Genomic DNA, 18,724 nt, shown 5'->3' on the forward strand with positions numbered 1-18,724 from the left:
AGTTAGAATCGTGTCTTGGGTATGTTCTACTAAGAACCCTGTGTACTTTAGATGGATGTAAAAGGACTAGACTTACACAGCTAAGGTTTTGGACAGGAGGCAACACAGCTGTCTGTGTTCCTCTGAAAAGAGAACATAAGGATATGAATAAAGACATTTAAATGAGGCCAGTTAGCATTGTCATAAAGTTCTTTTAATGTTAACCAGCTGTTAGAGACTTGTTCTCATTCTTTAGTAGATTACATGCCTCTTATTTTGCTAAAAGTCAGCGTGCTCTATTTCTGTATGCACAGCAGACAATTATATAATAAACCAGGTCTTCAGTTTCATGTGTATACAATTATGAGAAAGCAGTAGTTCCTCAAAGAAGGCAGTTTTGGCATCATTCATAAAGAATGTTTTCAAGTTAAAAGTATGGATTATGTTGAGTGAAAAATGTAAACACGTATAGATGTATGTGAAAATAGTAGAGCAGTGAAAGAGGATAGGAGAAACATGAGCAAGGGAAGTGGAATAAAAAACACATCTTGCAAATGACTTGACAAGACCACGTGAAAACAGCTTTAAAGTTGGGTAAACTCTAAAGCCCAGTGGCATGCACAAATATGAGGAGAATTTTAGTGTCCCCAAAAGACAGGGGACCTGAGTGGATCACTGGAAGTATTTGGATGCTGTATGTTAGTTATTGTCTCTTTCCTTGTTTTATAAAAATAATTTGTCTCAGAGAGAGAAATCTGATGGCTCTGATCCTTTTATGACTGAAGTAACTTTCTCACTGACCTTGGGACTGTGTCCAATAATATATAATATATATAATATAATGGCCAGTCTTCGCGAGCGAAGATCCGGGGAAGGTCTTTACACCTTCCAGCCTGCGCATTGGATTTTTTAGGTGAGACACAGTGTGCGCGGAACTGAGCCCACCCTTTAATCCTAAGGTTCATCTGCCGGGGCCAAGCGAGCTTGGACAGTGGCAGTGAGGTCCTTAGGACGTCCAATAAGCAGTTGCATATTAAATAACAGATAATATTGCATTCTGATTTCAACTATTCCCATCTACTACGGTTTGGTTTATTGTGTTTTTCAGGTTTGATTGCCGCACTGGAACTTTGATTGTGGTCCCCTCTAAATTGCAACACTGAAAACAATGGCAACAGAATATATAAAAACCTGCTGCAAATGGTGTTTCTGCATGGAAAAGGAAAAAAATGACCGTGAGTTCTGACATAATGACATCAATTAAAGGTTTTGCTGTTCTGGTGTCATTAATGGTGAAATTTCCCATTAATAAAATGACTGTGTCACCCTGATAAACTTGATTTTTTTTACAACATCCAAAATTCTTTCCATATGTCCACTTGGAGATTGAGCACGTGCTTTTAAGTGTTATGAAGTGGAACTAAGAAATAGCACTTGTCTGGAGTCTGCTCTTTGCAGTCTAAAATACTGTCCAAAAAAGCCAGCTTTTTTACCCAAGGTTGTGTAAAGGTTTTGTATCTCTCAAACTCTCAGAATTCGAATGCCTTTCTTTTTTTTTTTTTTTTAGCTCTGTAGATTTACTGTCAGAATTTTCTTTGCTGTCTCAGTTGTTTGAAGAACTCTTCAATGATGCAAGTGTAGCTTTTGTGAAAATTCACATAAGAGGAAGGTAGCTATAAATATAGAAGAGTTTGGATCAGTACAGGTGTCAGGAGGAAGAATATCTTTTCCAGGTGCTAGTTCTGAACGTGGTAAAACTGAATCCTAGCAGCTGTTAAGTAATGTATCAAGCACAGATACTATTAAATAAAAGGGATTTGTTCCTAGTATTGTTCAAAAATTAATGCACATGTGGACTGTCTGTTTTTCTTGCTCTTTATTTTTAGCAGTTTCCATGGTGCAGGACTCTGAAGCAGGAGCTGCAAGCAAGCCAACTATTGTAGAGAAGCCTCCATTGTCTTCTGTGTCAGTGAAGCGTCAAGTTGGCTGTTCAGAGGATTATTTGCTTTCTAAACTGCCCCTGGATGGTCAGGAGGTACCTTTTGTGGTCCCTCCATTCAAATTATCTTATGTACAGCCGAAGCACTTTCCTAGCGTCTCACATGCTGGAGGAATTAAAGGTAAAATACAAACAGCATTGCTGAAATAATTGTTTAGCTTCTGCTACTCCTTGAAAGTTATCAAGTGCTCCTACTGAAAACATATGTTTGCAGGACTTTTCTAGAAGCCTGGTCTTGTTTCAAAGAATCATAGAATATCATTAGTTGGAAAGGACCCACAGAGGTCATCGAAGTCCAACTCCTGGCCCTGCACAGGACACCCCAGCATGTGCCTGAGTGCATTGTCCAAATGCTTCTTGATCTCTGGCACGCTTGGGGCTGTGACCGCTTCCCTGGGGAGCCTGGAGAGCTTTTTTCTTTTCTCTCTGGACACCCAGAGAGGTTTTGGGAAATACGTCATCCCACTGTGAATCCCTGTGATGTTGCATGAATAACACTGAAAGGGATGATTGCACACCAGTGTTCATACGCAAAAGTAATGGAAGACACTTAAGGGAAACAGAATCTTTAGTAAAGAATTTACTGGAGGCAAGGAAAGACCTAACACATCCCAGCATCCAGATCACTCAAGTAAATATAGAAGGGTGGTCTGGCTTTCATGGTTAATATACTGAAATGTTTTAACATACTAGCACATCTTCCTTTTCAAATTTTGCCAACAGATGGCATGCGCTACTACTTGACAGAACTTTTTGTCCCTAATATTTCCTATTTCGTGCTTTTTTTCCTGCTTTTTGGGAGGCTGGGGACACAGATCTCCATGGTACGAGGTTACACATGATGTTATGATTTTTTGCTTCACGGCAGTCTTGTCCTTCAACCTCTGTATATTAGTCCCATACTCAAACGGCCAAAATGATGTATATGCAGTTTAGACACAGTGGCATTTTAAAAGAACAGGATCCTGGCCCAGTAACATGAGTTACAGGGCATATGCTGTCGTTAGGCTTTTAGTCCTGCCAGAAGATGCCTAAAATTAGGTAAGGGAAAATTTTGGCACAGGGACATACCCGAACAGTTGTTTTTTTCTAGCATTTCCTTGTCTCAAGGATGTGATAAGCTGGGAATATGCTTTTAGTTCCATGTGAATGTATTTCTTTTCTGGAGGTGGAAACCTTAATAACTGAAAAAAGTCAACCACATGTTGCATAATAACTAATGCAGCACTATGTAACTTTTTCTGCGTTTGTGTGGTTTTATTTCCACCCTTCTCTCTCTCTCCCTTTGTCCTTGCCATTGGTTCTTGTCTCCTCCTGTGGGCCTATTGCCAAACTTCCTCCTCATCCACCACTGCTGGTAACACTGGCATCAGAGCCAAGCTAAGCAGCCCAGCAGAGCTCTTCGGTGTAGATTGGCCACTCTGTGCCTGATATTTTTTACGGGCTTTTCTTGTGATGTCTCACCAGACATGAACAGGCAACTGAATAGCTGGAGGTAGAACATGTGAGGCCCCCCCTCATCTCTGAGCCTCATCTCCCCATTGCTGCTGCCTGCTATTTTGGTAGCTATTTCTTTTAAGTCCACAAACGGACATGCTATGGAAATGCAGGACATGCTCCTGATAATCCCCTTTCTTACTGGGTCTGGGTTCAGGCTTTTCCTTGCTTTGTCCTATTTCATCCTCAAGATACTATAAAGAGAAGTCCAGCAAGGACTCTGAGGCATGGGTATTCTCCAGGGAGAAGGAAGATATAACTAACGGCATTTAAGTGAATGTTTTCTTTGTTCGTGCTGTTCTACACATTCTTATCAGTCAGTGTCTATGTTGGGAATTCTGGTTCCTGGTCATTTCTGAAGGACCTGGTGTACAGAGTGGCCCTTAGGCTATAAACTGGTAGATCTTCTGGCAAGATGACCTGACTCTTCGTAATTGTCTGTCTTGAGCAAATATTTTAAATTCTTGGGCAAATATTTGAAAAGTAGCTCTTGTGTCAAGTAGGCAACTTTCATTTCCATTTCCAAATATAAATACTTAATTTTTTAAAGTACAGCTTTCTAAGCCTCATTAAAATTGTGTTTAAAAATGCAGCATTTAGTTTTCAGGGAGATTTACTAAATACAGTGAAGTGTGCTGTCATTGCTTCCTCACATTAGCCAAACCACCAGCATACTCAAAAAATGTACTTAGAGTATTTCTTTCTTAGACCATTGTTAAATATCTGTAAAAATCCAAGTTCTGCTCTCAGTTCCACTCCATTTTCTGTGCATGTCTGGCCGTTTTCCTTTAGTGAAACAGGACATTCTCAGTGTTAGCTCCTGGCATCCTTTCTGAAAGCAATTAAGTTCTGGCAGCCTTTCTCTTCAGTACTCACTGCACTGTGTCTCATGCTCTCACAGAAGTAAGCTAGCAGGAAGAAGTGTGCTCCTGGTCTGGAACACTGGCTTTTCCATCATCTGCTGTGTAGCAATTCTTTATGGCCTCACTTGTAGCGTTCATCCTGATTTACGTCACTCCCCAGCCCATTATGCTTGAATTCTTGCTTTATCATTGCTCCTGTTCCATCTCACTGTTTCAGTGATTCCTTTTCACTTTACCAACATGTGAGGATTTTACAGCAGTGATAGCTTGCCTCTTATGGTGCAACACACCTGCAGAAGGCACTTTATTGTGGGGTAAAGAACTGTTTAAGAGATAGGTTGAAGTCTAGGGAGGTGAACAAAGCAAATGTCAAAGTTTGGCAGAGTCCAGGTCATCCCATTCTCTAATGTACCCTTATATATGGCTTCTTTTCACTCTAGACAGTAGAGAACACTACAGCAGTGTTCTTCACTATTTTGCTGACCAAATGTACGTGTTTTTTTCTGAAATGATTATGGGCTGAGTAAAGGGCTGGGATTCAAGCATTCTCAGATATGTCTACTTGTGCTTCAGCCAACAATTCAAGTCATTTTCAACCAGTGATTTTGCCATGGACAGACTTCCCATGGAGACTAGATAAACAAGGAGACTGCAGTCACAAGCTGCATTATCTTTCCATATAAGATCTTCCTGAAGGTGTTGGGGTCCATTAGCTGAGTGGGAATATCCTGGGAATAGGTAGCCAAATAAATTGGAGGTTTTCTGTACACAGGGCCCTAATTTTCCTGTTAATTGCTGTCTTGCTATCTGTCTGTGGAGCCTTCTGTATTTTAACTACTTAGGCATTTACTGCAAAACTCCAAGAGTATGCAGTTTTTTATGGCCAATTAAATTCCAGTGTTTGCTCACACACTGTGAAAACCTGACATAATGTGAATGTGTGTTTTCTTTTTCCTTTTTTTTTTTTTTTTCCTTTACCCAAAGTAGATAATATTGAAATATTTTGTCCTTTGCCCTGAAGGCACTCTGCCTGCCTTATGAAGCCAGGCAGCATGTGTTATGTCTGGAACTCTTGCATTCAATGTTTACTTGTGCTCCACAGAGTCCGCCAGGGCCTCATTTGGTGAGCGGAAGGCAGAGCTGCACGGCGTGTACCAGTGGCCCCGCTACGACGTGTACAACCCCTTCTATTTGGAGCACCGGGTCTCGCCAGATCTGATTAGGCGCTTCCAAGCAAAATCAGATAACAGAAAATTATATGGGTCAGGTGAGGAGGACCACACCCTTACTTTTCTGTCTTCCTCCCTTTTTCAGAGTTTATAGGTAAGAGGGAAAAAAGCCATTAGTCTACAGAAGACAGTTCCCAAGCCAGTCTGTATGCTACGGACACTTCTTGGATGGTGAATCAATCTGTAGAGCCAGCTCTGCTGAATTTTCAGCTGTACTGTTACTTTTTGTCTTTTAGGGGCATCAGAAGACTCCATCACACAAAGGTAGAGAAATGGGCAAAGTGAGCTACTGTAGCTGTTTCTGATCCCAAACAGGATGTAGTACTGGAGATTTCAGCTCCCAGTGACAGGAGCAAGGGAGCCGGAAAAAGGAAGGCAGGCAGTATGTTGAGTGGAGGAATGTCTGATGACTACATGCATGGGAAGAGAAACAAGCACCAAAAAACATTCAGGAGCAGATGATAAGAACAGGTGCAAAATGGGACATGATGCTCTGTGCCAGCTGTTTTGTAGTTTGCTTTTGAAGCTGCAGAAGTTTCCCCACTTCTTGCTGTGTGTAAGAGTGTGGGAGGGCTGCACGATAGTAAAAATTCAGATTTTGGCTACCTAGGGAAAAATTATCTTCTGTGCTGCTCATTGGTATATGTATCTTCTAATGAATGCTGTTTAGACTGAAGTAGATGACTAGGTGTTGTTTGTGATTTCTAAAGCAAATACATACAGAAAACTCAAACACTTGAAGAAATGTACACGCCTCTCCGTTAAATTGGAAGCTGGCAACAGCAGCATGCCTTTTTAAAGATGTTTTATTTAGAATGGTATATCATGCTTATTTTACAGCTGGGGGAAAATGTCTCAGTCTGTGTCCTGTTTCAAAATAATTCTGAATCACCATAGAGACTACATGAAAAGACCACTCCATATATTTTTTTAAGAGAACAAAACACATGTAGAGTTTTAACATCCTTTAACACATATGGTTTTACTAGGCTCTGGAAGCACCTGTGGTGGGAGCCAAATGGGTTTTATAAAACTGTCTTGAACATCTTCCCTTCAGTTCATCATCTCTTTTTCCATTTTTCTTCAAGCAGAGTAAACACTTTACTAGTTTTGTCTTACTGAGTTTAAACACAAGAAAGGTTACTCTAGTGTGTCTAGAGTACAGTTTTAAAAGGCCTTCTTCCTCCAGAGTTTTTTGACAGCTGTTTCAGAAGTTAGATGATTCTCTTCATGTGCATCTATAGACTATTTAAGCAAAACCCTAAGCCTAGTTTGTTGCAGCGTCATGATACTTTTCATTTGTGTGGGTTTAGACTACAGGATGCATTTATTTGGAATGTATTAAGTGAAATTTTAGAATTTTAATATGAAGTCCCTACTCTTCATCCTAAAAAAAACCTACATAAACAAACTGAAAAATAAATTTATTAATGTTTTCCCCAAATTCTAGTTATTATTGGTAAACAACATATTTTTATGGTTAAAATTTTTCTACTTTTTTCAATATTTTTTTCCTTGAGAAAAGAATTTTTCTGTATTCTCATCTTGCAATAACCATCATTTGTTCTTTCTTTTGATAGCAATAAAAAGGACATAGAGTTTCAGTAACGAGAGATGTAATTCTGTAAAGATAATGATCAGTGGATTGCAGTGGACATTTTCTGCAATCCCATAACGCAGCATTGCAACAAAAAGCAGTTCATTGCATCAGATGGTCTTAGAAGTTAAACTATGCTCGTTCATTTCAGTATGAGCCATTTTTGAGTTGGGTGGCTTAAAAATCTCTTGAACATTGCTGGAGTCAGCAGAGATTCCTGAAACAGTGGCATTAGTTCAGCTTTCACTTACTGTTGCTACATAATTATGCATAGAAAATGTCCTTTAGCTCTGTATTGAGTTGGGGTCAAAAGAAAACTGATAGTATCTACTTAACCACTAACTGCTGAGGAAACCACCCTTCTATAAAATAAAGATCTTGTGTTTGTGCTGTAACAGGTACACGTCATCTTAGAGTTAAGACTTGCTTTGTCTGAGATCTAGTAAGGATGTGGAGTGTGGTGCTTTGACACAGTAATCAGTAAAGCCAGGAAGATGAGACCAAGTTTAGCAGGTGGCATGATTTTGCCACTGGAATCTTTACTGTGGAAAAATTTTAGAAAGGAGACCAGGCTAAACCCCAGTTCTGGCTGACTAGATTTCAAGGCAAGGGTTTTCTGTTTTGTTAAAGCATCTACTAAACAAAACATTTCTTTTGAGGGAATAACTTTGAGGCAGGCTCCCCATCCCACTAGTGCTACCAGTGTGACCAAGTAAGTTTGAACTGTTTCAAAGATGGAAATGAGATATTTTAATGGGTTGGTCTCTCCATTTTGCCATTTCAGGGGAGTGTTTTGGAAAAGGGAAATGGGGAAAGGTGCTGATGTCCTTCCTTGGATGTAATTTAGCTTGGTTTCAATTCTACCATAGGTTTACTTAAATTTTTTTCTAGCAATGATGCTGACATGATTTATATTATTCTCTTTGTCTTTTTAGTTAGTGATTTAAGATCTAGTACTTTGCCTGGATCACTTGATGTGAGTCGTTCCATGTTTGATCTCAGAAGCCCACCTCATCGATCCATGAAGGTGAGTTCCCCTTATAGCTACAACTTAGGCTGTACTGAAAACACAGATTACTCGCTGTATCTGTTCCTGTTGCATTGTGTTTTCAAAGTAAATACTGAAGGGCATTGTACTGTGCTCTGGAAGGACTAGAGGGAAAAGTTCAACATACTTAACCAACTTCAAGAGGCCTTTTCCTGAGGCTCCTCTGACGTGCTCTTCTGGCCCAGAAGGGCTATTGAGAAACCCAAGCAGGCTGTTAGGCAGGACAAGACAGGCAACAGGTCATGGTTCATCTTGTGTTTTCTCCCATCAGTTGAAAAGTGGAACACTATAAGTTTCCATGGACACAGAACACTGCCTTTTTTTTTTTTTAAGTGATCATCTTTTAGGTAGCAGTGAACTTGTGTATATATATATACATGAGCAAAACAAATCTGTGCTGGTCAAATGGGTCCTGTATTAGCTTTTTGCACCAAAACAGTAATTGATGGTGGATTAAGAGACTAGTAGGGAATGAAGGCAATTATTTGAAACTGAGTGGTTTGTTTTCATCATGTCTTGTCTGATGGTATAATCTCTCTGGGTTTTGCATCTGTTGCTCTGAATTAAGTGATTTTTTTTTTCTCCACCAGAGATATGATTCGGTCTCCAGTGTACCCAGCAGTACCTCTTCCAGGAAGGATTCACAAGGCAGTAACAGGAGTCTGGGTAATGTTTTGTTTGTTTACCTTGTTATGAAATATTTCCCTTTGCACATGAAACATTAAGCTGTTTCTGTTGTTGGTTTGTTGTGGGGTTTTTGAGATGACTCTTAACTAGCAGATCAGTTTGGAGATTACTTTGCAATTTGAAATTGAGTTTTGGACTTGCCCCTTCCTGTTGTCAGGAGACTGAGCAAATGAGACTTTGAGAAGTTCTCATGCTTTTGAAAAATTCATCCCTGGATTTACTACCATCATGAACTAAGAAATTACAGACATTCTGTTAGGGTAGGATGCAGCACTAAGTCACAGGTCTAGGCCTTTCTCATCTCTCAGTACAGTATTTTTCTGCAGGAAGTGCCTGAAATCCAGTACATGTATTACACTGGTAATTAGCCACGAATATTGCATGCAAACTCAGTATCCTTATTTATGAAAGAATGCTGAAGAAGTGGAGATACTACAAAACAAACCTTCAAAAATTAATCAAGTCCCCACAAAAGTCACTCTGCTAGAAGTCAGAATTTCTCCCAGTCTCCTCGAAAAGAAGACTGGGGGCAATGACCTAGTTCTAGTCAGGACAGAGAAATGCTCAATAAATTCCTTTTCTGACTTGGAGAAAGCATAACAGTAAAATGTTTACTAGACTGGAATTGAAATCTGAGAAAGGTAAACAGGAGGCCAATTTATAAACTTAACAGTGAAAGAGATTAAGGGAAGTGATAGAATATAAATGTGTTCTGGGTGTCTCAGGCACATGATTTTTTTCTTTCTAAAAGTTGTTTGAGTACAACACAAGTTATTAAATTCAGTAGAGATAACTCAGGCACATGGTATGATTCTTCATGTGGACCTCTGCAGGGCCAGGAGTTGGACCTCAATGATCCTTAGAGGTCCCTTCCAGTTCAGGATATTCTATAATTCTATGATTCTGTGATTCTGTTCTATGAAATGTGAATGCAGAAGGTCAAGCTACAGGACTTGATGGATATTTTGTCATTAAAACGTAGGTACTAAAATATTTCAAACTTATTTTGAGAGGGGTTTGCAAAGATAAGCAGTCCACCTACTAACGAGTTCCTGTATTCCTGGAATGAACATTTAAGATACTGCATTACTTCTAAAAACACTAATTGGCTTTCTTCCATAGATACTATTACATTATCAGGAGATGAACGAGACTTTGGAAGACTGAATGTGAAGTTGTGTTATGTTTCTTCTGTGGAACAGATTTGGATCACAGTTTTACATGTAAGCAAATATAAATAAGTTGTTTATTTATTCAGATTGCTATTTTACTGTACTTAGTGTTAATTCTCATTAAATTTGGCTCTCTTGTTACTTTAATGAATACTTTTAGGAGAAAAATAAAGTTTGACTTCTAAGTATTAATATAAACAAAGTTCAGTCAAATCTAATGCTGGGCTTCAAAGCATCCTGCCTCTCCTTGATTTTTTTTTTCCTGTTGCAATCCCTTTTCTACTTCAGTCAATAGTAAGAAGTAATATATAACTCCTTATGTTGCTATACATATGTTAACATGTTCTGGTTGTGGAGTGAGGAACTGTTCCACATAGATTAGAAAGCTGAGATGGTCATAGGCTGGTCCTGCTGTGGACATTTTCCTGGGGAAATCTGAAGGCAGTAAATGGGAGCAACTTTGGAGGCAACATTTAAGTGACTTCTGTGAATCTGTGATTCTGTGACTTTAACAGCTCCTTCAGGGCAGAACCCTGATAGCACTTTGAGGGCACACAGCTTCTTGGGGCTTTTTTGTAAGCAAATGTGATACTGTTACGCTGATTGGTTTATATATTTCCAGGAATTGTGAGTAATTTTTAGGCAATGGAACTTCAAGTAGTGAGATACCTCAGGACTATATCAAATGGTAAAAAACAGTCTTACATTGTCTAAACTGACTGTGTTTTCAATGTTGCAGTGCAAGGACCTGTGCTGGCCTTCTAGCTGTGGGGAGAATCCTCGTATCTGTGTCAAGGGAATTCTCACACTGCCCAAACCAGTGCATTTCAAATCCTCTGCCAAGGAGGGCTCAAGTGTAAGTAGAGTCAGGGAGAACACTGAGAAATCTTTTTCCCAAGGAAAAAAACCCCAACCATTAAATGTGAATGGATTTTTAAAATGGATGAAACATCCACTCCTATGCCATATTTGCTGAGGTAGTTGCCTAGCTGTGGGTTACTTCCCCCAACTTCTCGAAACCCTATTAAAAGCCTCATTACACTTCCTCCCCCTGTATCCTCTCTTGAATTGCCCTGTTGCCCTCCTTCTCTCACAAGGCTGCAGGACAGATGCTCACAGGGGACTGAGCCATGAGCTGCTGGTCTTGGCAACTCCATAGTGGGGAACCAGAGGAAGACTGGGCATACCTGTAGGTGCACACTCGTCCCAGAGAACTTAGCTGATGTACTGCCTCTCATATGGCAGGAGACAATATTAATACTTTGTCTTTACAGAAACTGTAAGAATTCCTTGCATAGGAAAAGATTCCTGATAGTGGCAGTAAAGGAATATTAAGGGGGTGGAAGGGAAAGCAACATAGACCTCCCATAATGTGAGCCAAAAATGAAAGAAAATAAAATCAGCTGGAGAGAGGCAAAAGGCCTCCACAGAATCTGTTATAACAGTGTGTGTGTGCTGCTGTAAAGCTCCAGAAGAGATGGTCACAACTCGTTATAGCAGTGAAGAATAATCCAGAGCTTTGCCCCTGCCAGGGTGCAACAGTGAGGGGTGAGTATGTGCAGGCATACCACTATAAAAGCATGCTTTGCCATGGCAGCCTGAAATGGTAGTTGTGAGCAGTGGCTACAGAACCAAGACACCTTGGTTTCTAGGTTTTGGGCTCAGTGGGACTCTCTTAAAATGGTGATGTTACTCCTCTGTTTTTCTTTCTAGGACATTGAATTTATGGAAACTTTTGTATTTGCTATTAAACTGCAAAGCCTGCAGGCTGTCAGATTGGTATTTAAAATCCAGACACAGACTCCCAGGAAAAAAACAATTGGAGAATGTTCCTTGGCACTGCAGGAGCTGAGCTCGCAGGAATCAAATCATTGGCTGGACGTATCTCCTCCTTCCAAAGCACCTGTAAGTGCCAATACTGTGAAAGTGTGTTGTTATCTCACCTAGAAAGAGTTGCTGGAAATGAAAGTAAAGTAATTCAGTAAAAATGAGAGGGTTTATTTGTTTTTCTTTTCCCCACATCCTTGGGAAAGGCATTTTGATGGGGAAAAAATGCAGACTTTTGAACTCTGCACATAGCTGTTCTGGTCATAAACTGCAGCTGTTTCTAGGAAAATAGCTAGAGCAGACTCTTCCACACCATGGCCCACAGCTTGAGGGAGGGGCATTCTGGGGAAATGTTCAGCAAAGGACACTGGGTAAATGTCTTTTCTGACCAAAAAAGCATCAGAAGATCCTTAGCACTCACAGCAAGAGCTCAGAGCAAATGGAATCTGCTTTTGTTGTGGAAGAAAAGTGCTAAGATCTTCAGTGGCTTGAAACTGCAGAGACAGACATATATTTAATGTTCAGATTGCATGCTGTGAAGTAATAATTCATACAGTTCATTTCCATTAGAGTAATAAGAAGCAGGTGGTTTTCACAGTGGGATTTCCTTTCCCCCTACCCTCACTTTGTTTGTTTCTTTTATAGATTGTGTCTAGACATTTGTATTTTCAACAAATTAAACTTGAATTAGCAATTCAAAAGCAAATTTTATTTTTAGTGTGTCTGAGTAAAATGAATACTCTTGATTTTAACGCAAGCTACACTTGACATTTTTTAGTTCTAACAAGAATAACCATATTGCTTCAAAAGCAGAAGGATTAAGTGACAGAGAAAGCATTTTAGAAAGTGTTTCATCTCAGGGCAAATTTCTGAATCATCTCATAGTATCTCTCTCTGTGTGTTGGCTTTCCTCACCATTATATCCAAGAGCCCTCCAGCCACTGCTGAGATTCATCCCTGTGCTACCACGTGAGGCAGCAAACAGTGCCCTCCCTGCCAGTAGAAAGCCAAAGCTCAGTCGAGTAAGTGGCTTCCTCTCAGGGGTACACAGCAATTCTGTGGCTGAGCTGCAAAGAGAATTTGAGTCTCTTTGAGGAACTGGAGCCTGACTTCTCTTTACCTGACCTGTTATTCTCTTACTTGGTGCATTTTGCTTCACTGAAGTGCATTAAAACTTGAAGGGAGCCAACACTAGTGGAGTCCATTTAAAGGGAGGCTGTCAGGAAAGGTGGGTCTCCATTGGCCTTTTCCTGCTGCTCTTACAGTGTTCTGAGTATGTTAGTCTGACAGGTGAGCAATGAGGAAGACACAGTCAACTTTGCCACTAGCAAAAATTCTAAAAAAAAAATAAAATAAATAGACTGGAGATCTTGTTTCATTCAGAGTGTGTGCCAGGTAGGGGTGTAGGCATGTAAAACACAAGTGCTTCCATAACACAGGAAACTCCACAGTGTGCAGTCACACGAAGCATTCATGACAGTAAGTGACAGGGCTTTGTATCTATGGAAAACATTGCTTATATCTTCATATTGCAAAATTCAAAAGCGTGGGAGGAGAACTCCGATGGTTTCTGTGTAGGTGGAGCACACCTGATCTCTCACTTCCACACCCAGCAGCATGTCTGATCTTCCCTGCCTGTGTCTGCTCTTACCAGTGCAGACTCTTTCCCAGGTGAACACTGAGGACTCGTTTATTTGCCCCCATCCCTGGCTGCAGCCCACGAGGGCCGTGGGTGCACTGCACATACGCAGTCTGTCAGCAGAGCACAGGCACTGCAGCTATGACAAGTGCAAGATGCACTTACTGTGCATCTGCAGGCTGTGCATGCAGCACATGCTCATGTTTCTGTCCAGGAAATCCCAGATAGAAATGCGGGAGCCCAACGTATGACAGAATTCCTGTGTTTCCTGAGTTTATAAGCAACTTAATCCACATGTTATGGCAACATTCTTCTGCTTGTAGGTGCGCCGTGCAGAACTTCAAATAGGAACTTGTTTTCAAGCCATAAACAGGAGGATACAGTTACAGATTCTTGAAGCACAAAACCTTCCTGTTTCATCTACGCCACTGTCTTCAAGTAAGTTACATCAGCTGTTTCATGCCTCCTGTCTAAAAGCATTTGTAACAGGTTAATTGCTGATCAAATGGGTTGGCAATTCATAACATTCTTTACAGACCTCAGACTAACATATTGTGCAGTCGATTTCCATTGCCAAGGCTTATTTCCCCAGATGTCTTACTTGATTACTTTTTGTTTGGTTTGAAGCTATGTGTTTATGTATTTTGGAAGATTTTTATCCCAGTATTAATCCTGACATACAAGAGCATTAGCTTGCACTTGCTCTTTGGATCCCGTGTTAATCAGTTCAATATTACTGAACATACTCTGCTTGTGTGACTAGTCAGGAAAGCTATTGTACAGTTCTTTTGGCTAGACTTTTGAGAAGCTGTTGCAATTTGAACCATACATATGGATCTTGTTGGTTCCTGTTTGGGTGTGTTTGTGAGTAACCCTTTGCGTGCTGTGCCTTTTTCCTTCCCTTTTGTGCCAGATTTCTTCGTGAAAGTTGGAATGTTTAGTACAGAAGGGATGATCTATAAGAAGAAGACTCGTCTGCTAAAGTCCACTAATGGCCAAGTGAAGTGGGGAGAAATGATGGTTTTTCCAGTTAGCCAAGCAGAACAAGGAATTAGCTTTCTCATCAAGCTCTACAGCAGAAGCTCAGTGAGAAGAAAACACTTCCTAGGACAGGTTGGTTTCTGCTAAATAGCCTGATCCTTTACTTAAAATCCAGTTCCACAGGTTTCTTGGTATGAGTTTTCAAATACTTTAGATGAAGTGGCATACAGCAAAATAGTAAATTCTAGTAAACTCTTCTAGATGTAACCCATGCAAGAATGGTACTGGTTTCTTACACAGGCACTAACATCAGAATAGGAGTTGACATTTGATTTTTCTTTTTAAAATAAATCCTAAAGTCAGTTTTGTGTGGAGTATTACCGTCTGAAAGATTCCTTCCAAGAGACACACCATGTCCTCCTTGCCTCTAGGCTTTGTAAAGAAAACAAACACACAGCACTCACAGGATCTCCACAGCCTACAATGTCCTGTACAGTAAGGGGGGTGTACATTTACAAACACGTGTGTGTAAAAGGAAGTAGCAACAGCTACAATATGAGACCTCCTTCCTAGGTAAAATCATGCTGAAATCAGTACTATATTCTAAGTATATGTGATAAAGAAATAATAGAGGTGTCCAAAGACAAAGTATTTTTTAGGCTTTGTTGTTGTTGTTGATGTTGTTGTTTTTAACAAACAGAACTTCAATAGTATCTCTTTGAAAGCATTTGTGTGACCACATTTATTTACCTACCATAAAACTTGGAAGTCTGGTCTCCTTATTCTCTCTGTCCTCTTCTCCTGGTTGTTCTAATTTACCATCATCTTCTCCCTTCTTTCTCTCCTTTTTTTCTTGGTATAGTGAGCCATAGCTGTTGTTGAAGCTCTGTGCTTTCTCTGACCCAGTTAGATGCAGTAGCAGAATTTCAATATATGCAAAAGTGAATAATGTAGAATTGATTTTGAGCCCCCCAACTGTAATGTCCCATGTCAAATGGAGGACTGTGCTGTCCCTAGGTACAAAAAATGGTACTGTCCCATTCTGGTGATGTTTCTGTGCCTGCGGAACACATGCAGTTACAGGAGATGCTGGTGTGCTATATGCTGTAGAAATTATGTGCCGGCAAGGGTTATATGAAGTTCCTCCATTTTTTGGAGTCTCATGTTACACGTCCCATCTTTCCGCAGTTCCTGCTGGTGGAATTGGATTTGAAACAGGAAAAGAAAAAAAATTGTTCTCTTTAGTTGTGCTACCCTGGGGAGAAAATAACTGGGTATAATTTTGGAGTCCCTAGTAATATGTGAGGTCATCTCAATCTGATGAGTTACATTTAATTCATGGATCTTATTTTTAGGGGGAGGAAATGAGCTACTTGTGCTCCTCAGAGATTATTTGGAAAAGGTTGTTTCAGCTCATGAAGGCAGACATTGCCACATAACACACGAAGACATAAAATATGGCTCAGGGAAAAATGTACTTTGAGCAATTGGCTGGGTAGCTGGAAAAAAATGACTATAGCTGGATCTATTAACTTTGTCCTTCAGAGAATGATGTTTAATTGGATGCTGTTCCAAGCAGACAATACATAGATTAGGCTGCTTTTACAAGCATGTCTTTAATCATGAGCAAGATGTACATTGAATCTCTGTGGATGAAACATCAGCTGTCTGTGGTATTCTGGAAGACATTATTCTCACTTCTCGAGGACTCATGCCCCAGCAGTGTAGGCTAAATGTACTTCATGGTCAAGGTTTCTGAGAAGTCTTAAAAGGACTCATTCTTGGAAGACATAAGGAAATAGAGTCCTGTAAATAACGATACCTACTTACATAAGCAGAATTCTTTTGGCAGTGGAGGCTGGTGATAATGTTAAGGGGGAAAATTTCCTACTTGTACTTCATTTCCCTATTTAATGGCCACTACCCATTAACTGAATACTGAGAAGAAACGGACTCTTACTACGTGACTATGTGTGGTATGGGCATGTTAGTAAATGGAATGCAGGTTTGGCCCTGTCAGTGGGAGTGTGCAATTTTAAATGCTCATGGAAATGCTGGACAGCTCGTGTGGGGGATGCCAGATGGCTCGGGGCCAGCTGTGTTCGCCACTGGCCCTGAGGAGCCCTTGACCCCAGCACGTGCATTTGAATAGAGCAAGGAATGCTTGACTTAAAACATCTTATTAAGTACAGAAACATTATGATGTGGTGGGTTCTCTAAACTATTTTAGAGGCTAAATTTAAACACAGACTCCCTGTGTTCCCAGCTGAAAGCCAAAATACGTTAGGATTAGCAGAACTGTATTTGTTGCTGTTATGCTTTGGTCACAGTCTATATGTTATATCTTGTTCTACACTTGCATGTTATTTATTTGGAACTAGCAAAGGCTGGGCCTCTGTGTTATATCAGGTAAACTCAGTTTTATTTTTGTTTTTATTTCTTAATGCAGGTCTGGTTAAGTCCTGATAGCAATAACAGTGAAGCAGTAGAGCAGTGGAAAGATACTATTGCCAACCCTGAAAAAGTTGTTGTTAAATGGTACAGCATTGGTCCATCTTGAAGACTGGAGATGAAATTCAGAACTGATTTTTCTACAACAATTCCTATGCTGTCTAAAATAGTATAAATAAAAATATTGTCTATGCAAGTTCAGAAGTTCTTCACTGCATCCTGCCTCTGTGGAAACTGGGGAAATTCACCAGGAGAAATACTGGCTAAATATTATTAAGAAGACTTTAGGAACTGGGAAGAGTGTTCATTTGATTTCGAAAAATCCACCTTGAAAAAAAGATTTTTGCCCCTTTCAGGCTTCATAAAACCACAGAAATTCAATCCTGGAGAGAAGCAACTTGAATCAACTCTTGTTTCACCAGTTACTGACATCATCCTCATCTGCAGTCTTGTTTTTGGCAGACTCCAAAGTCCATGGGTATCAGTCAGGCCAGTGGCTCGATCCTGGGTACCTGTGAGCCTCTGGGGTTGCTGACACCGTTGGATCAGAGTAATGTGCTTGAGCAAGTGGCAGTAGGAGAAGGCATAAAGGGAACTACATAACAAGGCCCCACCCAAAGGCTCTTCCAATCTCCATTTTTCACGAAGGGTTGTTCAGTACCCTGGCATGCCTGTAGCCTGAGTTTGCCCCATCCTTCTCTCGAAACAGAGAGATGGAAAGATAAGAGTTTCTCTGACTTAGTGATCTTTGCAAGAGGGGCCCTACAGACTTGCTCTGTTTGGGTAAATTCTGTTTGGAATCAATGGAATAATACAGAGGCAATGACCCTGCTTAGGAACAGAGCCAGTATTTTTAGATAAATTACTTTCTTATATAGAGTACTTCTATGTAAACCATTTCCTGTCTAATCAGCAAGGTTCTAGCATTTGCTTACATTGCCAAAGCCCAGACAAACATGTACAAAGGAGCAAAGATTTACTTACATAAGTGCTTTTTGATATTAATTAAAATGTAGCACTGTAAGGGACTCAGACTTTGAAGGATAGGCTACTACTGCAGAATTATTTGTTACGTGTCTATGATGCTGAAAAGTTATGTATGGGAATATATTTTTATTACTTGTTTCTAGTAAGAAGAAATTACCATATTTTTATTGCAAATTATATTTTTCCTATAAAATCCCAAGATTATTTTTTCTATTAGTTCCCATATTTTCAGGGGGTTGTTCACAGTTATTTTTAAGGGGGGAAATGTCATATATATATAATTGATAATATATAAATCTAAAAGCACAGACTCCATTGCACTACTTTAACTATCGGATTGGAAAAATACGTATATATTCCATTAAACCCACTGCTTACACATTTACTGTTGGCTGTCTGGACTGTACAAATATGTATATTTGTAAGGATGCTGAATAATTCCATCTTTCTTCGTAACTTGGATCTGGTTCCAAATCTGACAGGAACTAGAGGGGCAATGAGAGCACTCAGTGCTGGAAGGCAAAGGAACACGGGGAACACAGAAAAGACTGTAACAGGAAAACGTTTCCACTGAAGCATATAGCTCAGAGCATCTTTATTTCAATTTTTCTGTCTTCGAGTAAGTTTTCAAGAAAAAATGGAATCTCTTCGATTTCCCTCCCCCAAATCAGTTGAAAATTGAAATTTTTGAAACTTCAACCATCCAGATTTTTGTTGTTAAAATTTAATATTTTGAAAACAAAAGGATTTTCCCAGGCTCTTATATGC

General features: G+C 40.0%; 1 protein-coding gene across 2 annotated transcripts; it reads left to right on the forward strand.

Moving 5' to 3' along the window:
* Positions 1–1,147: 1,147 nt before the first annotated feature.
* On the forward strand, positions 1,148–17,078 carry TC2N (tandem C2 domains, nuclear). Of its 2 annotated transcripts, XM_050337038.1 has the most exons (11): positions 1,148–1,214; positions 1,869–2,099; positions 5,441–5,605; positions 8,100–8,191; positions 8,803–8,878; positions 10,022–10,122; positions 10,811–10,927; positions 11,785–11,976; positions 13,861–13,975; positions 14,451–14,650; positions 16,968–17,078. In XM_050337038.1, exons 1-11 carry the CDS (start codon positions 1,148–1,150, stop codon positions 17,076–17,078), a joined length of 1,467 nt encoding a protein of 488 aa, XP_050192995.1. The 2 variants fall into 2 exon arrangements, with proteins under 2 accessions (XP_050192995.1, XP_050192996.1); XM_050337039.1 differs by lacking the exon at positions 11,785–11,976.
* The last annotated feature ends 1,646 nt before the right edge of the window (positions 17,079–18,724 follow it).

The sequence above is a fragment of the Myiozetetes cayanensis genome, unplaced genomic scaffold (assembly GCF_022539395.1).
Source record: "Myiozetetes cayanensis isolate MyiCay16 unplaced genomic scaffold, myiCay2020 scf6-25, whole genome shotgun sequence".
In the NCBI taxonomy this organism is placed as follows: Eukaryota; Metazoa; Chordata; class Aves; order Passeriformes; family Tyrannidae; genus Myiozetetes; species Myiozetetes cayanensis.

What these genes read in the sequence shown, in the direction of transcription:
- TC2N (XM_050337038.1), top strand. Translation starts at nt 1,148, where the DNA reads ATGGCAACAGAATATATAAAAACCTGCTGCAAATGGTGTTTCTGCATG. An exon ending in TTTGGATCACAGTTTTACAT is followed by an intron (nt 10,123 to 10,810) that starts GTAAGCAAATAT and finishes TCAATGTTGCAG; the next exon opens with TGCAAGGACCTGTGCTGGCC. An exon ending in GAAAACACTTCCTAGGACAG is followed by an intron (nt 14,651 to 16,967) that starts GTTGGTTTCTGC and finishes TTCTTAATGCAG; the next exon opens with GTCTGGTTAAGTCCTGATAG.